At 46.7% G+C, this 21,806-nt stretch overlaps 1 protein-coding gene across 1 annotated transcript in view; it reads left to right on the forward strand.

Annotated features, from left to right (window-relative positions):
- The window catches only part of LOC147660770 (transient receptor potential cation channel subfamily M member 2-like), a 979,384-nt gene that overhangs the window by 224,131 nt on the left and 733,447 nt on the right, over positions 1–21,806 (forward strand). The window contains exons 13-14 of the mRNA XM_086951478.1: positions 396–453; positions 1,147–1,199. Of these exons, the coding sequence (XP_086807604.1) occupies positions 396–453; positions 1,147–1,199 (111 nt within the window). The remainder of the gene's footprint in view (positions 1–395; positions 454–1,146; positions 1,200–21,806) is intronic.

Here is a 21,806-nt window from a genome sequence, read left to right on the forward strand (position 1 = left end):
ATCTGCTAAATGGTAGCTTTGGAATACACAAACCTATTGTTATGATAGGTTTTTTGTCAGTATGAAGCAATAGCAGTTCATGGCAGCATTACATATGACCAATTAGAAGTGATTAAATGAAAGGGTTGTAGTATTGTGGTCGTAGCTGAATAAAATAAATATAAACAAGAACAGTTTTATATCCAGTTCAAACAAACTTGTATGCCATTTTACAGTCCACATCGAATCACTTTAGGCACGTCAATGAAAATATGAGCAGCTTGCTTTTAATTCTTTTTGCAATTGTGAAATGAGGAAAGTTTAACAAACTTGTCCACAGCAGTCTTTTATATTTAAGTAGAAACTCCCCCCACCACACCCTAGCATTAACTATCCTTTGTTTCTCCTCTCTTCAGGACGAAGGTGACACGTCGCCATCCTACCACACCCCCCAAGAAAGGCCAGAATACACAGGTGAGTGTTAACTCAAAGAAATGCACCCTCTTGTTCGTTCTCTTGGTTTATTTGTTGGTCAATATATTTGATCTCTCTGGGTTATGGGTTCCTCTCTCTCCCGTTTCACAAGTCGAGGGCACGTGTGGGATTCAAACATGCTACATGTACTGTTTCCTTCCTTTTAGGGAGCCTGTCGGGGATCCTTTCTCTTAGCGACCCCTTTGACACTAGTGTACAGCATCTGTTCTCACTTGTGACCAGCAAGCAAAAAGAATAAAGGAAGGAAAAACAAAGGAAAAAACAGCAACAAGGACACAACATCCTGTTTCTGCATCTACCCTCCCACCTTCCATCCTCCCAAACGTCTCCATTGGCTGCGTCCACTGCTCCTCTGTCCTGGTGTCTTCGGCATCCCCCCTTTCATCTGTGCCTTGGTTCCCACTGAGCTGGATAGCGTCTGGTTCCCTCTCCTGGTCGTGCTTGTTGTGAATCCTTCTGGACTTCTACCAAAGCACATGTCCTCCTGGTACATTCCACTCTTCCCCACTTTCTCATCTGAGTCTCCTGGTTGCGAGTCCTTTTCCTGTTCAATGAAGTCCTTTTATAGTATTCTTTTGCAAGTTCTCTTCTCCTCTTTCCCTGACCTCTTAACTTTGTCCTTTTCCACTTTCTAGTTTACCCCCTTTGACTATGTCCGCATTTTCTTTTTAGTTTGGCATGAGGAAACAGAGTTGCAGGATCTGGCGAAGAGGCTGCTGGTTCCGGTAAGGTTTTCCCTCCCTCCTTGCCCCGCACTCTCTCTCATCTCCCATTTCAGATCGCGAAAGGCGATACCTTGGGATAATGTGGTAAATAAAATATTACCCTGTCGGAATTTCTATACTTAAATAAAGGTCATGCATATAATGAGAGGCAGAGTCCGTGGTGTCAGATTCAAAAGGGCTTTATTTCAGTAACTAGAGTTAAGGGAGAATCGGGTTCCATCACCACTAAGGTTCAGGAAGGATCGTCATCTGAACTTTATTCACAGAATACATTATTTATACTTTAAACATACATTACATTGCATGGAGAAGGCGGAGCGCTCCAGGCGGAGCAAGCTAAAGAGAGAGATAGGAGCACATGGGCGTGTAAAAGGCGTTCACTTGAGGAGTCATAGGTGTGTCATAGGTGGGTGGATACATGGAGGGGGTCTGTGTGGTCAGCTGGAACCTTTACCCTACTTGTGTGCGCAACTTGGTCATGACGTGCAATTGACGTGTAACTGGGGGAAGCTGGGGGGAGCTGACTTTCGTTCTAGTAGAGAAGCCTTGAGTGTCAGGACAACCTGCTCGTCTGGTATTATCTGATATCTTGAGTTTGGAGGATGTATGGTCTGAAGTAAAGGTCGCTCGAGCAAAGGTTGCCCATCACTAAGAGCCAGTGTGCGCATATATTTCTTCGTGCATTGCGTGGGGCCATAGGCCTTCTATGGATGCGAGTTCTGTAAATCACTTGAATGGAGACAGAAAGGCTAGGCCCTATCTTCTGCAGGCGGGTTATGTTTACCTTCACTAAGCAGGAATGTGTTTCTGTGGAGCAGAGGCAGATAACTGTAAGCAAAATACTATCTTGGCAGGCCGGACTGGGCACCTCTCGGCTGAGCAGAAAGTATGCGAGAGGTCGGGGATACATAGCTGAGCTGCAGCTTTCAGAATGTCTGGAGGCATGGAAAACCTTAATTCGGGAACTGGCTCAGGCTGAGCCACAAAACTGATTCATCTCGGCTTTTAAACGTGCACCATGCAAATACATTGGCAACATAGGCCTCAGTGCAGAATTAACGTTTCTTTCATGGAAGGCTTGGTAATTGACATTCTAATGTGGGACGGAAATGCAGAAGCATTATTATTACAGGCATGAGAGGGGAAGTGCATGGGTGACATGAACATACATAGGGTACATGCAGGGGACACATTGGCCAAGTAAAATTTCTATTTCCTCATTCCCTCCTTGTCCCCTACTGTGCCCTTCAGGACACATCTATATTCGTGATACCATATATCTGATCATACAGCATCATTTGTTCGTCTTTTTTTCTTTTGTATACTTGGATGGGGAATACAGGCAGTGGCACACAAGCTGCAAATCGCCGGGCCACATTGCAGACAGACAGCAACAGAATATAATAAGCAGTATCATTCCTAGGAATGACAACACTGTCCAACCCCATCCTGATATTACACTCCAGAGCCAACCGGACCAAGTCCATGGGTCTTGACGCATCTCATGAGCAATCTTGTGGAGTCTTGTTATTGCTGCATACACGGAAGGCGCGTTATTAGGAATAAACACGCAACAACTGGAGCTGATCACTCTACAAGCCCCGCCCCTATCTGCCAGGATGACGTCAAGAACAAGACGATTCTGAAGAACAACAAGTCTCATGGCAGACTGCTCCTCGGTCAAGTTCGCCAGGGCAGAAGTAGTCTCATTCACTACTGCTTCTAAAGTTCTTGTTAACCTGCGTATGAGTTTACTGTTTTGGACGGGACCTATGAACCAGAAGTATCCTTTAATGAAATCTGTATTTTGCTCCCAAGCTGTCTCAGTCTGATCAACAACTGGGGAATCGGTCTCCCTCCTGTGTCTAACATGTACTAGTCGTGAATCTCGATGATAATGGGATGGGGCTAGAAAAACGGGTGGCAGCAGGAACGCTATATAACATGTCCCACCCCAGTCTAAGGGCAGACGTACATAGGCTGCCTGAGCGCAAATGAAATAGGAATGGCGGGAAGCTTTGAAAGTAGACTTTCCTTTGTCATTGAACTAGACTACAGTATTACAATCACTGTGTCCTAAATGCACTGATCCTTTCTTTCTGATGCACAATTCACCTCTTACTGGTAGGACTGATATGAACGGTGGACCTGTATTTTTCTCAGACTGGACATTCAGAATCATAAGGTTAAGGGAAGCATTTCCTTGTTCGTACACTTCATTTTCTAGATCGGTCCCTTTCCTTTGGGGAAGACCGTCTTTGTCTGGAAAACATGCCTCGTTCATAACGGTATTCAAGTTTCCCCATATCCAGACACCCTGAGAAACTGCAGACTTTCTGTCTAATGATGATATTAAAGCAAACCATGCTCCGCACGAACCATTGTGGGAGAACGGAAAAGGAAAGAGGGGCAGAACTCCCTTCGTTTTCTGATAGGGAGGGAGTCGGCCACATACCCAGCAATTTGTTACATTGCTGGTCTGATGAGAATGGTGCAACATTCGAATAAAAGTATTGTTGCGCAGGGCTAGTCGATATGACAGTTCATGGGGTGGCAGATCACTAAATGTGTGCTCTACAGTGTCATTAAAGGAAGAGTGTATACGTGAAGCAATAGGAGGAAAAAAAACATGTAGTGTCAAGCTGATACATACTATAGTGATGCTCAGAAGGAACATAAAAATCAGTTACTATACATCTACTGCGTAATATCTTGCAGTACCGTATTTTCCGGCGTATAAGACGACCCGGCGTATAAGACGACCCCCTACTTTGGCAGAAAAATTTTAGGTTTTGTGCTATACTCGCCGTATAAGACGACCCCCCACTTCCAGCGCAGCATAGCCATTCCGAGTATGTACCGGTATTTTGAACTTACCGTATTAGTCTAGTCCTCCTCCCTGTGGGTGAGCAGTAAGGCTTTATCAGTGGGCAGTGGGTACCTATAAGCGTTTATTTTACAAACTGAAAGACTGAACGCAAAGAAATTGGTTGTAGAAACAATCTTGCTTTACTCGGAATATTTTTATTTAAAACCATATCAAAAACTGTCACTTCTGAATATAACGGTACGGTACGGCAAACATAAATAACGTAGTGCATGAAACAGTGCAAGTGCATTAAACGTTCCATAACTTCCCATAAATCCAAGCGATTTCTACAGGATTTATAACGTTCCCTTTAAAAGCCTTCAAAATCCTCCTCTTCGTCATCTGATCTCATAAGTAAGTCAATGAGATCTTGTGGTACATCTGTAAGGCAGTCATCGTATGGATCTTGTACCAATTCCGTATCAGATGATGTGCTCTCTTCTTCGGCATCCTCTTCACCTTCCCACAGATAGTCGTCCTCCATACCATCTAATGAATTCGATATGCCACACTTCTTGAAAGACTTTATGACTGTTTCTGCATCGATGTCGTTCCAGGCCTTTATGACAAAGTTGCACAAAACATCCAACTGTGGCGCACGCATGTTTCCTCCTTTTGTGAATGTTTTTTCACCGCTAACCATCCACTCATTCCACTGTTCTCGGATGCGATCTTTAAATGGCTTGTTTAGGCACACATCCAGTGGCTGCACCAACGATGTCAGTCCTCCAGGTATAACAGCAGCATCCGTTTTTAGTCTTGCCAGCCTTTGCTTGGTGCTGGGAGTTAAATGAGCCCTGAACATATCCCACACCAGTAGACTACGCCTTTGTAGAAGTCCACCTGGTCGCCTGCTCCATACGTTATCAAGCCATAGCTTTACCCCTTCTTCATCCATCCATCCTTTCTCATTCACATGCACAAAACAACCAACAGGAAACTTGAGTTTCGGCATTGTTTTTCTTTTGAAAATAACCATTGGCCTCAGTTTGCCACCATCAGCTGTGCATGCAAGTACCACAGTGAAACTGGACTTCTCATGTCCTGTTTTTATTAAAATTGTCTTTTCGCCTTTTTGATGGACAGTTTTGTTGGCAATCATATCAAAATTCATCGGAGTTTCATCCATGTTTCCGATGCTACTTAGCGCATACACATGTTCATTGCGCAGCCTAATGACGTAGCGATGGAAGCTATGCATTTTGGCATCAAGATCCGCAGGTAATTTCTGGGCAATTTTTGTCTTTTGCCGCAATACCAGACTATGCCTTCCCATGAATCTGGTACACCAGGACACAGTGGCCTTAAATCTGTGGCTGAGATCGGGATTAGATTTGGCCCACTGAAGTGCAACCAATCGGATTTTATTTCGGGTCACGACATACCCGCTTTGCCGATGCTCGGCCACCATGTCTGCTACATGCTTTTCCAGTTCTTGCCAATGTGGGGTGCCTCTTCTTAGTGCACACTTGCCCCTTGGCATACTCCGCAATGCTTGCTCATTTGCTCTCCAGGCCCGAACCATCTTCTCTGTCACTCCATATTGCCTAGCAGCAGCACAGTTATTATGTTCCGTGGCAAAAGCCACAACTTTGAGTTTGTAGCTGGCTTCATATTTCCTTCTCCTTGCCACTGCTGGAGCCTTGCTGAGTTCTAGACTGCCAGCCATTTGCTCTGGATGCGCTGCTGGAGCCTTGCCGAGTTCTTGACTGTCAGTCATTTGCACTCAATGTACGGTACTGGTGCTGTACAGTATGGACAGGTGACTGTCTTCAACACCACACGTACGGTACGGCAAATACGCTATCTGGTCACGAGACTGCCTTTCCTCTTAGCAACAACCAGCCAATCACGGCAAGTGCTCTACTGCCTTCGGTACCATTCGGGAACATTGTACAGTCCCCTTTCTATGCCACGCCCATGCCAAGGGGAGAGGTGAGCGTGCCAAAACGTGCCAAACGTGCCAAACGTGTCAACACACTGGGCGCTGCCATCTTCGGCGCTGGCTGCCCATTACCATGTACCGTGTTTCGGACGTCCTGCTGCCTCGTCTGCCTGGGGATGTGCAAGCGGTTGGAGGCGCGTGTACAGCGGCAGCGGCAGTCGAGGTAAGACTCATGGCGCCATTTGCTCGCTTGTGAACGATTTGACACCTTCGAGTGAAGTCCTTGCTATGAAAAAAAAGCTCGCTTTCGATACTTCATGGCGCGGGGCCTGGGTGTGGACGTTGCCAAGGTCGGTGGCTGTATTTTTTGACATAAGGTGTGTTGTTTCTTGTTATTTCCTATTGTGAAGCGGTCTGACACCTTCGAGTGAAGTCCTCGCTATGACAAAAACACGCTCGCTTTCGATACTTGCACAATTCATGGCGCGGGGCCTGGATGTGGACGTTGCCAGGGTCGGTGGCTGTATTTTTGGACGTTGCCAGGGTCGGTGGCTGTATTTTTTAACATAAGGTGTGTTGTTTCTTGTTATTTCGTATTGTGAAGCGGTCTGACACCTTCGAGTGAAGTCCTCGCTATGAAAAAGCGCATGAAAAAATACCATAAAATTTTGTACCCGGCGTATAAGACGACCCCCGACTTTCCAGAAAATTTTAAAGGGTTAAAAGGTCGTCTTATACGCCGGAAAATACGGTACTTTTCTTTCATTTCTCTCTTTCTACTATTCTGGTCTACGATCTTATACATGTCAGGAACCTGTCTAACCGATTCACCACCTAGTGGACTTAAACAATTAAACGCTGTCTGACTTACTAGATCGTAATTTAGACCTATACTCCTGTTGCGTAGTCTTTTCTAGCAAAGGGGGCTTTGAGTCAGTATTGTCAGGACAGTCTTTAGGCTTGAGCAAAGTTCCGGAATCTCCAAAGAATTTCTTACAGTGCTGGGCGTGAATCCAGCCTTTGCGTCCCTCGACCTTGACGGCAGTCCTCGTGGTTAGCAGAACTAACTTCGGTGTTTTCCAGCGCGGCTCAAGAGGGCTCGATCGATCAAAGTTCCGAATATAGACTAGGTCACCAGGGACGATGGTATGCTCTTTGACTTGGGTGTTGTCGGGGAAAGCGGCGGCAACCTGTGAACGACAAGAGAGTAGTGCAGACATCAAGGAAGCCAGGTAATCTGTCAGCATATTAATGTCAACATCAGTTATTTTCTTTGGCATATGCGTACCCCACATATTCGGTGGTCTACCAAAAACCACTTCGTACGGAGATAGGCCTGTTCTGGAATGAGCTACCATACGCATGTAAAAGAGGGCAACCGGCAAGGCTACCATCCAATCCACGCCTTTGTCTGCACAGACTTTTGCTAATTTCGCCTTAAGTGTCTGATTATGGCGCTCGACGAGTCCAGCTGCTTCTGGGTGTCGTACTCAATGAAATTTCCATTTTTATCCTAACAGAAGGGACACTTGTTTCATTAATTCAGAAGAAAATGGCTGACCGTTATCTGAGTACACGACACGGGGCAATCCATACCGTGGGAAAAACTCTCGTACCAATTGTCTGGCGGTGGTCACAGCAGTGTAATCTGGGACTGGGTACGCTTCTGTCCATCTAGATAGTGCACATACAACTACTAGGACATACTTGTAACCTCTACATCTGTCCATCTGGATATAATCCATTTGGAGGACTTCAAAAGGACGGCCAGGAGGATGAAATCCACCTTGTTCCACCGGAATGCCTTTGCCTGGATTGAACTGGCAACAGATCATACAGGTACGTACTTTCTGTTTCGCTGCTGCACGCAGGTGCTTGTTAAACCAGATATTCTGTAAACTGTCTAGCATTGCCTTTTCTCCTAAGTGTGCTGGACTATGTGCTGTGTTTGATGACTTGTACCATAGAGTCTGGGAGAAACCATGTAGCTTTGCCTTTAGTCATCCAACCCTGGTCAGTCTGGACCCCTCCTTGTTCAGTCCATTTCTTTATTTCGTCTGGAGTGGCATGTGTCTGTATGTCGAGTACATCTTGTGAAGGATCCCTGACTGTCATGCTGTTTGTCAGTGATGGTACTTCTGTCTTTGTCGTGTCTGTTGGTGTCTGGGCTGTAAGTTTAGCTGTTCGGTCTGCCAGGTCGTTACCCTGGGAAATGGTGTCTGTAACTTTCGTATGTGCTTTGCATTTCAGGATGGCTATGGCTGTAGGCAAATGTATTGCTTCTAACAGAGCCTGAATAAGGGGACCATGCTGAATTTTGGCCCCATGAGAGGTCAGGAAACCTCTCTCCCTCCATAACACTCCAAAGTCATGAACAACCCCGAAGGCATACTGTGAATCTGTATATATGTTCACTTTCAAGTTCTTGGCTCTTGTGCAGGCTTGTGTCAGAGCGATGAGCTCTGCTGCTTGTGCTGACAGTGTGTCTATTCTTTGTGTCTCTATGACTTCAGTATCAGTGGTCACAGCATATGCGGCCACTAACTCTCCTGTGCTTGTTCTCATGCATGAACCATCTACATAAAGTGTCAGGTCAGGGTCCGGCAGGGCAATGTCAGTCAGGTCTTGTCTTGGTTTCGTCACTGTATTAATTACTTCCACACAGTCATGTGGTGCAGTGTCTAATGTGCTTGAAGGCAAGAGTGTAGCAGGGTTGAGAATATTGCATCGTCTGATCTCTGTGTGACTGAAATAACGTCAGTTCATATCCTGTCAGTCTTGCTACAGTCAAGTGCTGTGTCTGTGTCCTGTTCAAGGGAACTTCCACTGCATGTGGAACCTGTACTGTCAGGGGGTGTCCTAACACTATGGAATCACTCTTTCTTATAGCTAGAGCTGTTGCTGCAACTGATTTCAGGCACGCAGGTAGAGCCTGGGCCACTGGATCCATTGTACTAGAAAAATAAGCACAAGGCTTGTGTTTTCCTGCTTGATCTTGTGTGAGGACAGATAATGCTGTTCCATCTCGTTCAGTGACAAAGTGTAAAAGGTTTGCTGTAACAAGGAGTCGCTAAAACTGGTGCTTGACATAAGGCTTTTTTCAATTCTTCAAATGCAAGGGTATGTTCTTGTGTCCAAGGGAGGACAGTCTAAGACGCTGCCTCCTGTGTTGTCAACTGTATAAGTGGTTTGGCTAGATAGGCATATTGTGGAATCCATTGTCTGCAGTAAGAAGTGAGGCCAATGAAGGCCCGTACTTCCTTTTGTGTCTTGGGCTGTGAAAGATTAGCAATTAACTGTATACGTTCTTGTGTCAGCTGTCTACCCCTCTTGGACAGTAAGTGTCCAAGGTACACCACTTGCTGTGCACAGAATTGCAACTTCAAAGGGGACACTTTGTGCCCCTTTTCTGCCAAGAAATGTAAAACTGTCAGTGATGCATGTTCGCAGTTTGGTTCTGATCGTGCTGTGATCAGGATATCGTCTACATATTGGAGCAATACAGTGTTGGCAGGCATGTGAATACTGTCCAGCTGTCTCTTTAATGCTTGGCTGTAAATGCTGGGACTCTCTGTAAAACCTTGGGGAGCTCTCGTAAATTTAAAGCTGCGTCCATTTAAACTGAATCCGAAGAGGTATTGGCTCTCTGGATGAATTGGGACACTGAAGAAGGCATTCTTCAGGTCAATTACAGTAAAGAACGTTGCCTCAGAATCCATTGCAGTCAGTAATGAAGAAATATCTGGGACCACTGGGTATTGAGGTACTACACATTTGTTCAGTTCTCGAAGATCAACCACTAGTCTGTAGACGGGTGGTGCATTAGGGTCTGTTCTTTTAAGAATAGGGATGACAGGTGGATTACATACATTCGAGTCAGTCTCTACTACCACTCCTTGTGCAATGAGCTCGTCAACAATTTTCAGTAAGGCTACTACGGCATCAGGTGGTAACTTGTATTGTCGGATACGGGGCAGTACTACTCCTGTTTTGAGTGTGACACGGTGTGGTGTAATGTGCATGTAACCTACGTCAGTCGGACCTTGTGCCCATAAATGCTGTGGTACATTCTGGAGTCTGTGATCAAAATCTTTCAACACATAATGTCCTTTAAAATCACGTAAGAACAGTTGTACTCCTTCCGGAGAACAACATATAACTGCCCCTAGTTCTTTCAATGTCTTTATACCAAGCAAATTTTCTGGACAGGACTTAGTAAGTAGCAAGTCTGTGGTACGTGACAATGGACCGACCCCTAGGGAAACTGGTTTCGACACTTCGTTAACAATAGGCTTTCCTGAAAATCCCAGGGAAACATTCTTTGAGCCTGAGAGTGGTGCCCCTGGAACCTCGTCATGGCTTATGGTAGTTCTGCTCGCCCCTGTGTCAATCAGAAATTTTCTGTCTTTTCCCAATACATGACTATGTACATAGGGACCCTCTTGATCTACAGGAACCTCAATAAGGGGCAAGCCAACTTCCCTCTCTAGGCTGTTTCATGAGAACTGTTGGTATTCTGGATAATCCGACTGAGTGTACTGGTACATTTGTTGTGTGGCATGTTGTGTGGCAGGTGGTAGTGGGGGTGGAAGATTCGTTACTGCCTGTTGCGTGTTCTGTGGGGTGCTAATCTGTCTAGCAGGATGCGGTCGTTCTTTTGTCTTGCCTGTAGCTATATTATGTTTCAGGGCAGCACATTCATTCACATAGTGACCTGGTTGCTTGCAATAATTAGTTTCCTTTAACAGGTGTTGTGCCCTTTTTATTCGCATTAGCTGGTACCGATTGTGCAACCAGCACTTTCATTTTCGTATCTTTCATGCGTCTCTTTTCATGATCCTGTTCCTCTCTAATTCTGTTCTGGTGATATTGTAGCATTTGCAACATTTGTGAAGGGCTATTTGCTTGCCAGGTACTCTCAACCTTCAGTACTCTATTCTTGATCGGGGGTAAGGAATTCTCTACTAATTTGCTCACAAAAAGATGTGGATATGACTCGCTACTGGGCTTAAGACCACTATTAATAGAAAAACATTTCTCAAATCTTGACTAAAAATCACTTGTGTCCTCGTCTTGTTTCTGTTTACAGGCTGAAATAGCATCCCAATCTTCCTTTTTAGTAGTCAATAGTCTCGGCAGAACTTGTATCAGGAGTTCAGGTAGTGCTTTAGCTTTGTCCCCAAGACCAACACCAGGGTGCCGGCCTTTATCCTCTGCTTACAATTCTGCCCAACTTAACTTTTTCTCTCCCACCTCCCAGTCTTTTTCCTTAAGCTTTTCGTAAATACCAGCAGGCAACAGTACTTTCAATAATTTTATAATGTCAGCGTACGTGTAATCCCCTATGCGGAGAATATCTTTTAATTCACGGTGGAACCCCCCCGGGTCTTTATCATGGCAGGGCAACATCTTTTTCATTTCCAGTATTTCTAGTTTCGTCAAGGGTGTGTAAACATACACTCGCTGAAGCTCACCCGCTGTATTTTTAACGGGATGTACCTCTCGTAGGGGGTTCTGTCGGTCTATATGTAAGTTCTTTCTGTCGTGGTGTAGGGCAGGAATCATGCACGTGGTCAGAGAAGTCAAGTACTTATGTCGTTGGTCCAAAATGACATTAATTAATTCAGTTCCTAGGTCTGCCCATCTTTCTAGAAGTATATCGTCCAGTAATTTATACAAGGGACCAGGATCAGAATATTGACTCTCATAACGTGATCAGATGTTGAACCATGTAAATACCAGCCAAACGCTGTTTGTTCGGCGGAAGGCTCAAAAAGGTCTGGGCCACTACATCACTGTTATATATGTTAGAATTAGACACCCATTGGACGGCTGACCGGACTAATTCCTGTTCGTGTGGGGTCTCTCGCACTCTACCAGTCGTTTCAGTGCCTGTTCAGTAGCTTGGAATAGATTTTCGAGGGAATATCTTTCTTTTATAGAATGTCCCTGTTTGCGGTAGTCGAGACATTTGGGCCTGTCAAACTGTCGCGCTTTGCCTACGTAATTTATTTTATCCTTCTCCTCCGTTTCTGGCTCAACCTCTTCCGTTGATGACTCATACTGCCCGTCAGAATCTTCCTTGTGTATTTCTATAATCGCCTTTTGTATTTTCTTGTACATACATTCTGTCTGTCCCTGTTTATCATGCAGACCAGCCGATATGTTGTCACTCCAATCCGTCAACTTTCTTTACCTCCCTGTCTGGTTGATCTTGTTCCCTGATCAGACAGTTAATCAAAAAACGTAAAATCATATTCTTAACATCCACCTTTCTTTGTTCCATGGCATCTTCTATACTCTCGGGTCCCTTACCAGTTCTAATGAAATCGTATATTTTATCTAGGTGGTCCTTCATGCCTGGTAATGTGATCAAATAGTCAACGGCATGTCTTAATCTTAGTGAAAACACAAGCATTGCACCCTCTCCTGGCACTGGATCATATATACAACGTGGAATCGTTACACCTACATACTTAAATGGTGTTGATGTCATTTGTGGCGTTCGTGGTTGTCCTAGCCCTAGCGGTGTTCGTGGCATTGGCGGTGTTCGTGGCGTCGTCGGTGGCCCCCCTCCCACTGCCCCTTGCCCTACGTCGTCTTTCACGGCCACGGCCTGCGGAAAGGACGCCTGCCGAAGCTAAAGCTGTAGAAGCTGATCCTGTGCTGGGGGCGGAGGGAATTCTGCGTTTATATAGTCTGGTGCAGGCTCTTCTAGGTAGGAGGAAATAAAAGCTTCAGAGGTTGTCGGCTTCTGTCTACGTACTCTAAAGGGTACTGGTGGTGGCGTATGCGGTCTACGGGTTTTGTCTGAAGGGGTCACCTTAGCTAGTTCTTCTGTAAGGACGGGATAAATACCTGCAACGAGGGCATTTCTTTCTCTATCTGCTTGTTCTGCTTTTACCCGTTCCCCCTCCTCCCGCAGTTCCTTTTCGCTGGCTTTTTCAGCTGCTTGTTTACTTCTCTCTGCTTGGTGGAATTCTTTTTCTGCTCTCCTATGTGCTTCTTTACGCCATAACTCAATGGCATCTTTCTGGGACGGTCTTACTTTCTTTTTCCATAGCGCTTCCTCTACTTTCATAATGCATTCAGCATCCCATGTTCCAGAGGCAGGCCATCTATACTTCTCCTCTAAATCCTTCATGTAATCTACCCACAAGTCTAAAAACAATATGGCATCTAGCCCATGTTTCTGGTACATAAAATGACCAGGTGTGTCTCTAGGGGGAACGGGAACTGCCTCTTCGAGTATCCCTTTCCTGGTCCCTATCTGACGTAATTTCGAAAACAGTGGCATGTTGGAACTAACGTAATGAAAACACAATACACTAAAATAGACTGACTGAAACAACCATTCACACTACAACACTAGAACATTAAAACAGATACAGTTTGACTAGATACATGTACTTGAAAACAGTTAACTTTATGCACTGGGATACAGCACAACCATACCGGTCTCGTAAAGACACGTCTTTACCGTGCCCACGTTACCGTGGGCCCGTCTTTACCGTGTCCACCGAAATGGACCCGTCTTTACCGGTCTCGTAAGGAGACACGTCTTTACCGCGCCCGTGTGAACGGACACTTCTTTACCGGATTCAAATAAATGAACCCGTCTTTAGTCTATATGCATTCCCAATAACGGTACTCACCGGGAAGCAGAACTTGAAGGCCTCGGAAACTCGATACTGCGTGACTGTGCTCTCTCACGGCTTGGGCTCTGGTTGGGATGGTCCGCAATCCTCACCGCCTCGTGTGGATGCCTGGTCGCAGTCCGTGTCCTCGGCCTGAGGGAGTAAGCAGGAAGTCCTGCTGTCGTGTACACTTTGAAGTCCGTCACGGCGGTAGAAGGGGGCAGGGGCTGGACCTACATCACCGGCGCGTGGGGAAGGGGACTGGTCCCTGTTCGGGCGCCAGATTATGTGGTAAATAAAATATTACCCTGTCGGAATTTCTATACTTAAATAAAGGTCATGCATATAATGAGAGGCAGAGTCCGTGGTGTCCGATTCAAAAGGGCTTTATTTCAGTAACTAGAGTTAAGGGAGAATCTGGTTCCATCACCACTAAGGTTCAGGAAGGATCGTCATCTGAACTTTATTCACAGAGTACATTATTTATACTTTAAACATACATTACATTGCATTGAGAAGGCGGAGTGCTCCAGGCGGAGCAAGCTAAAGAGAGATAGGAGCACATGGGCGTGTAAAAGGGTGTGTAAAAGGCGTTCACTTGAGGAGTCATAGGTGTGTCATAGGTGGGTGGCTACATGGAGGGGGTCTGTGTGGTCAGCTGGATTCTTTACCCTACTTGTGTGCGCAACTTGGTCATGACGTGCAATTGACGTGTAACTGGGGGAAGCTGGGGGGAGCTGACTTTCGTTCTAGTAGAGAAGCCTTGAGTGTCAGGACAACCTGCTCGTCTGGTATTATCTGATATCTTGAGTTTGGAGGATGTATGGTCTGAAGTAAAGGTCGCTCGAGCAAAGGTTGCTCATCACTAAGAGCCAGTGTGCGCAAATATTTCATCGTGCATTGCGTGGGGCCATAGGCCTTCTATGGATGCGAGTTCTGTAAATCACTTGAATGGAGACAAAGGCTAGGCCCTATCTTCTGCAGGCGGGTTATGTGTACCTTCACTAAGCAGGAATGTGTTTCTGTGGAGCAGAGGCAGATAACTGTAAGCAAAATACTGTCTTGGCAGGCCGGACTGGGCACCTCTCGGCTGAGCAGAAAGTATGCGAGAGGTCGGGGATACATAGCTGAGCTGCAGCTTTCAGAATGTCTGGAGGCATGGAAAACCTTAATTCGGGAACTGGCTCAGGCTGAGCCACAAAACGGATTCATCTCTGCTTTTAAACGTGCACCATGCAAATACATTGGCAACATAGGCCTCAGTGCAGAATTAACGTTTCTTTCATGGAAGGCTTGGTAATTGACATTCTAATGTGGGACGGAAATGCAGAAGCATTATTATTACAGGCATGAGAGGGGAAGTGCATGGGTGACATGAACATACATAGGGTACATGCAGGGGACACATTGGCCAAGTAAAATTTCTATTTCCTCATTCCCTCCTTGTCCCCTACTGTGCCCTTCAGGACACATCTATATTCGTGATACCATATATCTGATCATACAGCATCATTTGTTCGTCTTTTTTTCTTTTGTATACTTGGATGGGGAATACAGGCAGTGGCACACAAGCTGCAAATCGCCGGGCCACATTGCAGACAGACAGCAACAGAATATAATAAGCAGTATCATTCCTAGGAATGACAACACTGTCCAACCCCATCCTGATATTACACTCCAGAGCCAACCGGACCAAGTCCATGGGTCTTGACGCATCTCATGAGCAATCTTGTGGAGTCTTGTTATTGCTGCATACACAGAAGGCGCGTTATTAGGAATAAACACGCAACAACTGGAGCCGATCACTCTACAAGCCCCGCCCCTATCTGCCAGGATGACGTCAAGAACAAGACGATTCTGAAGAACAACAAGTCTCATGGCAGACTGCTCCTCGGTCAAGTTCGCCAGGGCAGAAGTAGTCTCATTCACTACTGCTTCTAAAGTTCTTGTTAACCTGCGTATGAGTTTACTGTTTTGGACGGGACCTATGAACCAGAAGTATCCTTTAATGAAATCTGTATATTGCTCCCAAGCTGTCTCAGTCTGATCAACAACTGGGGAATCGGTCTCCCTCCTGTGTCTAACATGTACTAGTCGTGAATCTCGATGATAATGGGATGGGGCTAGAAAAATGGGTGGCAGCAGGAACGCTATATAACATGTCCCACCCCAGTCTAAGGGCAGACGTACATAGGCTGTCTGACCGCAAATGAAATAGGAATGGCGGGAAGCTTTGAAAGTAGACTTTCCTTTGTCATTGAACTCGACTACAGTATTACAATCACTGTGTCCTAAATGCACTGATCCTTTCTTTCTGACGCACAATTCACCTCTTACTGGTAGGACTGATATGAACGGGGGACCTGTATTTTTCTCGGACTGGACATTCAAAATCATAAGGTTAAGGGAAGCATTTCCTTGTTCGCACACTTCATTTTCTAGATCGGTCCCTTTCCTTTGGGGAAGACAGTCTTTGTCTGGAAAACATGCCTCGTTCATAACGGTATTCAAGTTTCCCCTTATCCAGACACCCTGAGAAACTGCAGACTTTCTGTCTAATGATGACATTAAAGCAAACCATGCTCCGCACGAACCATTGTGGGAGAACGTCTTTACCCAACTGCAGAAAACACCTGTTAAAAGGGGCGGCCCCAGAGGTCGGGTTAGGTCTACCCAACTCCTCCATGACCTACCTCTCCCACCAATACTGCCGAGCCTTATGAGAGACCTTCGCTGGGGAAGACCTCAGGTAGTGATTCGTACACACGAGGACCACACCACACTTATGAACAGACACAACACCGAGGGGTGAGTTAGGAGCTTCTTTATAAACACAAAGAAAGCAATATCACACTTATGTACAATGATCGAAGGATCGCAGAGAGTCTCAAGTCTTTTAGGGATAGGGGTAGCGGGACAGTCTTAGGTTTGTAACCCAGCACGTGGCGTACCTTGCGCACAGCTCTCAATTCTCGAGCCGGGGGGATACGGGAGATGGTAAACGTACTGAGGACCCAACTCACTTGAGGATAGTCTCTTTGGGATGATGACTTCGACAGTCCAGCCGGACTAGAAGGTTCCTCAAGCCACGACAGCGTCAGCAGGGCTCGCTCTGTAGGAGGTTCAGGGGGAGCCGCGACCACGTCAGCAGGGCTCCGATGGTTCAGTTCCAAGAACGAGCCTCGACAGCGTCCGCAGGGCTCAAGAGTTCACGAGGTTCAGTTCAGCCGCGATCAGATCAGCAGGGCTTCCTTGTCCAAGATACAACTGCCCGCTAGTTCAGGGGCGCCCCTTGATGTAGTTCAGTGACCCTTTGATGTAGTTCAGTGACCCTTTGATGTCCGGACCTTGGCAGGCGGGGGTCCTAGGCTGTGAGGGCGGTCCGGGGGCGAGGTCTGGCGGTTGGTTCTTTGATCCCTTTGAGGATGCGTCCAGGAATTCCCAGGCGCCCAGCAGGTCTGGAGCCAGCACTCTGGGAGGCCATAGGTGATATCGAAACTGGCCCTCAGGGGGGAGACCAGAGGTGTGAGCGAAACCGGTCTCTCAGGGGGGAGGCCGGAGGTGCCATTGAAACTCCTCGCCCTCTCTCACTAGGGTAGCCCTCATCCTCCCAACGGGGGCTGGCGTGTCTGGAGCCTACGCTACGCTGGGGCAGGGGTCAGGTTAGGCCCACGGCATCAGGGATCTCGGGAAGGGAAATGGCTGCCGATGGGCCTATGTGGCCTTGCAGGTCTGGGTCGTGCGGGCTGGAAGGGTGGCCGGGGACAGGCCTTTACGGACAATGGGCATTGGGTCGGAAATGGGTAGGGAAGCTAGGGAGTCCCTATGTACAGAGCTGATTTGTGGGGGGGGGGGGGACCATGCCACGAGGCCGGGTCCAACAGCATCACAGATCTGCAACAATCCAGCGCTCTGGGTTCTGTCGCTCCTGTAGCCCATTGTTTCCTGAACGCTGCCGCAATGGATCTATGTAGTAGTAAATGTCCTTGCGGAAGATCGAACTCCTCTCACTCCTTGAATGGAAGCCTCTGGGATTCCCTAAAGATACCCAACCACTGTCAGCCCCGCTTCCTTCCAGACATCTCGTCCAGCCCAGATCCCCTATGCAGTAAAAACCAGAGCATTTCTATGGGCATGTCTGGCAAGTAGGGGACCCTGCAACCTGCCCGTTGTAGTCATCTTGCCCAGCATCGCATAACTATTGTGTCCTCTTCTGTCCTATTTCTTCGCTGCTTCAGCCTTAGTAAGATTCTTGTTAGAACTGGGGGTTCTGGGGTGAATAAGAATTGCACTCTGTCTGGGTTTCTACTGTCCGCCAGCCATCTAACAAACCATTGCAGCTGTGCTGCTAGATAGTATGCCTCAAGGTTGGAGACTGCTAGCCCCCCTGTGGATGAGGGAGCGCTGCATCGTGGCTAGGACTACTTGTCTGCTGCCTGTCCCCCACAGGAATGATATCTATTAGTTTGGATCACGGAATGTCATACCCGGTAGCCATAGTAGGAGCACCCCGAAAAAAAGAAAAAAAATATATATATATATATATATAATCACTGAAAAAACCATCGGTTTGACACCAGTTATAGTTAGCTGGAAATTTTACTGACATAAAACCATTGAAATTCCCACGTTATAGTTAGTTGTACTCACTATAACTTGCGCGCCTGCAATGCACTGCTGATGAAGTCGCATATTACATCACTCATGACATGGTCAGTGACATCACTCATGACATCACTGATGACACCATCCTTGTGAAAAAGTGACAGACATCCTTTCTAGTGTTTTCAGTCAATTTCAAAGGTTTTTTAATAGCAAATATCTATAGGAATGAAATGTAATATTTTTTATAACCAATTTTATATTGTATAATTATGTAATATTTTAATTTTTTAATTTTTATTTTTTGCCCCGGAGCGCTCCCGGGGCGTGTACCAATGCGCTCACCGGTAAGCGTAGTGCTTCGGCACGCCCCGGGGAGCGTACTAGTGAGCGTCCAGTTAGCACTATTCCCACGAACGAAAACAACATTGTGACGTATCGCGTAGCCGCGTGAAGCACCCGAGCGCATACGATCGCGCAACGTAAGCGCGTCTGGTCATGTGACCTGAAAATAATACTTTTGATTGGTTCAGAACACTGTTAGTTTCCAAATAATGAGAAAGCCCAGGTCATGAGACCTGAAATTAACACTTTTGATTGGTTCACAACAGTTTTGTTTTCCAAATGATGAAAGAACCCACCTTTTTTCCTCATTTTCACTTTGTTGTTTGAGTGAAGACCTGCATTCATTCTGTGAGAAATGGCTTCACTAGTAGCAGCTGCAGGTGCATCTGCACCACCACCACCTCCACCACCACCACAAGGACCACCACAAGACCACATTGGTGGTCATGAAGAAGAGTAGGACGAAGAGGAGCAGGAAGAGGCAATATCTGCCGGAGGACAATCCCCCATACAGACCCAAGGAACATTTTATTTGGGAGTTTTTTCAAGATGCCAAGGGGTGCCAAAAAAGTGAATGCAGCTAAGGTGACTTGCCTCATCTGTCACCAAGAACTGTCAAGAGGGAACCCAAACAAAAAATATTCTTTTGGGAACCACACTTGGATTAGGCATATGCAGAGGAAGCACCCGAACATTTATTAGAGTGCAGAGGTCAGGGAACTGACCAAGAACCCTCCCCATCCTTCTTCAAGCACCTCCAATCAACCCACTCGATCGGGTGCAGAGGCTAGGGAGATGGTCCCTAATGTCCAAACCAAGTTTGCAAAATGTAAATTTGTTTGCATATATTGCAGCAAATCACAATCATATTGTGAGCAGAGCATCACTTTACTCAATTGAGCTGCAAACAACTATCACTGCAGCAAGCAACTTTAATTTTTTTCTATTTTTTCGCTCCAGTGTTGCTGTTTGCAATTCCCTTTTTTGTTTGACCCCAGAAAAACTACAAAAAAAAATAAAATTGTCCAGAAAATCCCCCAAAAATTAAATGTTCAAAAAAATGTAAAAAAAAAAAGAATAAAAAAAACAGTTCTTTCCAGAACTACCTCCAATTTATAGAAAAATGCTACATTTTATAAAAACTGTCTTTCTTTTTTTTCCCCATGGTACGTACCGGGTGCACCCCCGCGAAAATCCCCCCCCCAAAATGTTTTTTTGCCCCGCGGGGCCCTTTTATGGCCCCCACATCAAACCGAGGGGGTCAGGGGGGGGTCTACCCTGCCCCCTTTTGGTCATTTCCCCCTTTGTTTTTGCCACCTTTTGTGTCTCAATCCTACCGAGACACAAGATGGCGGCCGCTCTGGACTGTTTCGAATGTTCAGACACCCGAGAGCCAATCAGCTTTCCGTGCGCAAGTCGCGTAGCACGCCCGGAGCACGTACCGGGGCGCGGCCATAGATATATATTTTTTTGAACCTAAATTACTCAAAATCCACTGGAGCACATATCTTGAGACATAGCAAAGGCACATTGGGCTACCAGTCCCTACAATTTTGCCAAGTTTGGTGGAAATCCATTCAGCCGTTCGGGCTAAAAGTGAGGTCAACCGCCCTACGGAAATTAACATGGGGAAAACACGTTTTGGGACCCCCCTTTTATCTCGGCTCCCTCTTGATGAATCCCCCCCAAACTTTCAAGGAGGGACCGGAGCTCCGCAAGGCAAATTTGAGGAAATTTTCAGGCGGATTCGTCAACTGGCGCCAAAGTTATTCACAATAGAATTTTGAGATTTTGCATTGAAAAAAATCCTAACTAGAACTACCTACTGGCTGCAAAGCCACCATTTTAGGAGGCCACCCTGCCTTCCACTGTCAGCAGCAGTGAGCCCCTAAAGTCCATGGAGGAGCAGAGAGCTCTTATCCCCCTGCCTATATTGCCCTCCACCAAGTCTGCAGTGTTAGGATATATCTCCACCCCCAAGTACTCTAGACAGGTGGGTTCCCATTGTAAGGTTCAGAGTACCTCTGGAGGAAGTTTATCCGGTGTCACTGGAAATACCTTTGATTTCCACCAGTTCACCCGCAGCCCCAAAAGCATACCAAATTCTTCCAGCATATCTTAGGCCCCTTGCACGTCCCTGCCTGCATTTTGGATACCCTGTTCTGTCTTGGGCCGGTTTTCGGGGTTTAAGGATGGGAACTATCAGGGCTTCCTTTGTGGGGTTGGGCAGCGTTTGCAGTTCTTTTGCATCGTGACCAGCTTAGGAGCTAGTTTCTCTACGTATGTCATGCAGAATTCGGAAGGGAGTCTGTCCGTCCCTGGCGTTTTATTGCATGCCATGTGTTTAATGGCAACTTTCACTTCCAGTAGGGTGATGTCTGCCTCGATGTCCTCCGCCTGCTCAGGTTCAAGTCGGGGTAGTTCTAGTTCATCTAAGTACTCTCCTAATGTCTCGCTGCTGCACCCAGAGGCGCTACTGGACAATTTAGTATTAAAGCTGGCGAAAATGTCATTAATACCCCCTTGTGTTTGTCTGCTCCCAGGCTCATCTTCCATTTCTACTATCGGTGACCCCCTCTAGTTTGGGTTGGTGAAGCCATGCCAGCAAAGAGCCTGACTTGTCGCGTTCCGCATGTTTGGGGTCCAGATACTGCTTGTAGTCAAAACTCTGTATTCTTTGTCTGGCGCGCTACTGTCTTGCACGCTTCTAGGAGTTCATCCCGTAGTTCTGAATGCTCCGGCCTTTTCTGTTCCAACTCTCTAAGCTCCCTTTCAGCTGTTAAGACTTCTGCTGTTAGTGTGCATCTAATCCCTGTCGTCTCAGCTATACAGTAACCTCGTACTGTTATGTTAATGCCTTGACCGCAGCGGCAATTCCGCCACGGTGAGTGAGTGGCGGAATGAGTGGGCGGGGCTGCGATGGCCGTTGGCCGTTCGCAGCACTAGGACCGACGGGAGCACTGAATGGGTTAAAGGCATCACATTCTGGCAGCAGAGAATATGTCCAACCGAACCCCATCCACATGTCCAACCGAACCCCATCCACATGCACATCCGCAAACACCGACCCGGCGCCCTACGGGTCCCTAGCAACTCTGACACCCGAAATGCACCAAAAAACATCCAGATCATGCACAGGCGAAACAACGCCACCTCCTCCCCGTCGTAACAGAAATGCAACTCCTTCAAAACCTTTTCCAACAAGTCAAACGTGACCGCCTCACGGGGCAACTCCCCCCACCCATCTCCGCCCGCACCCGCCCCCAACC

Source organism: Lissotriton vulgaris, unplaced genomic scaffold (genome assembly GCF_964263255.1).
Source record: "Lissotriton vulgaris unplaced genomic scaffold, aLisVul1.2 SCAFFOLD_262, whole genome shotgun sequence".
Classification (NCBI taxonomy): Eukaryota; Metazoa; Chordata; class Amphibia; order Caudata; family Salamandridae; genus Lissotriton; species Lissotriton vulgaris.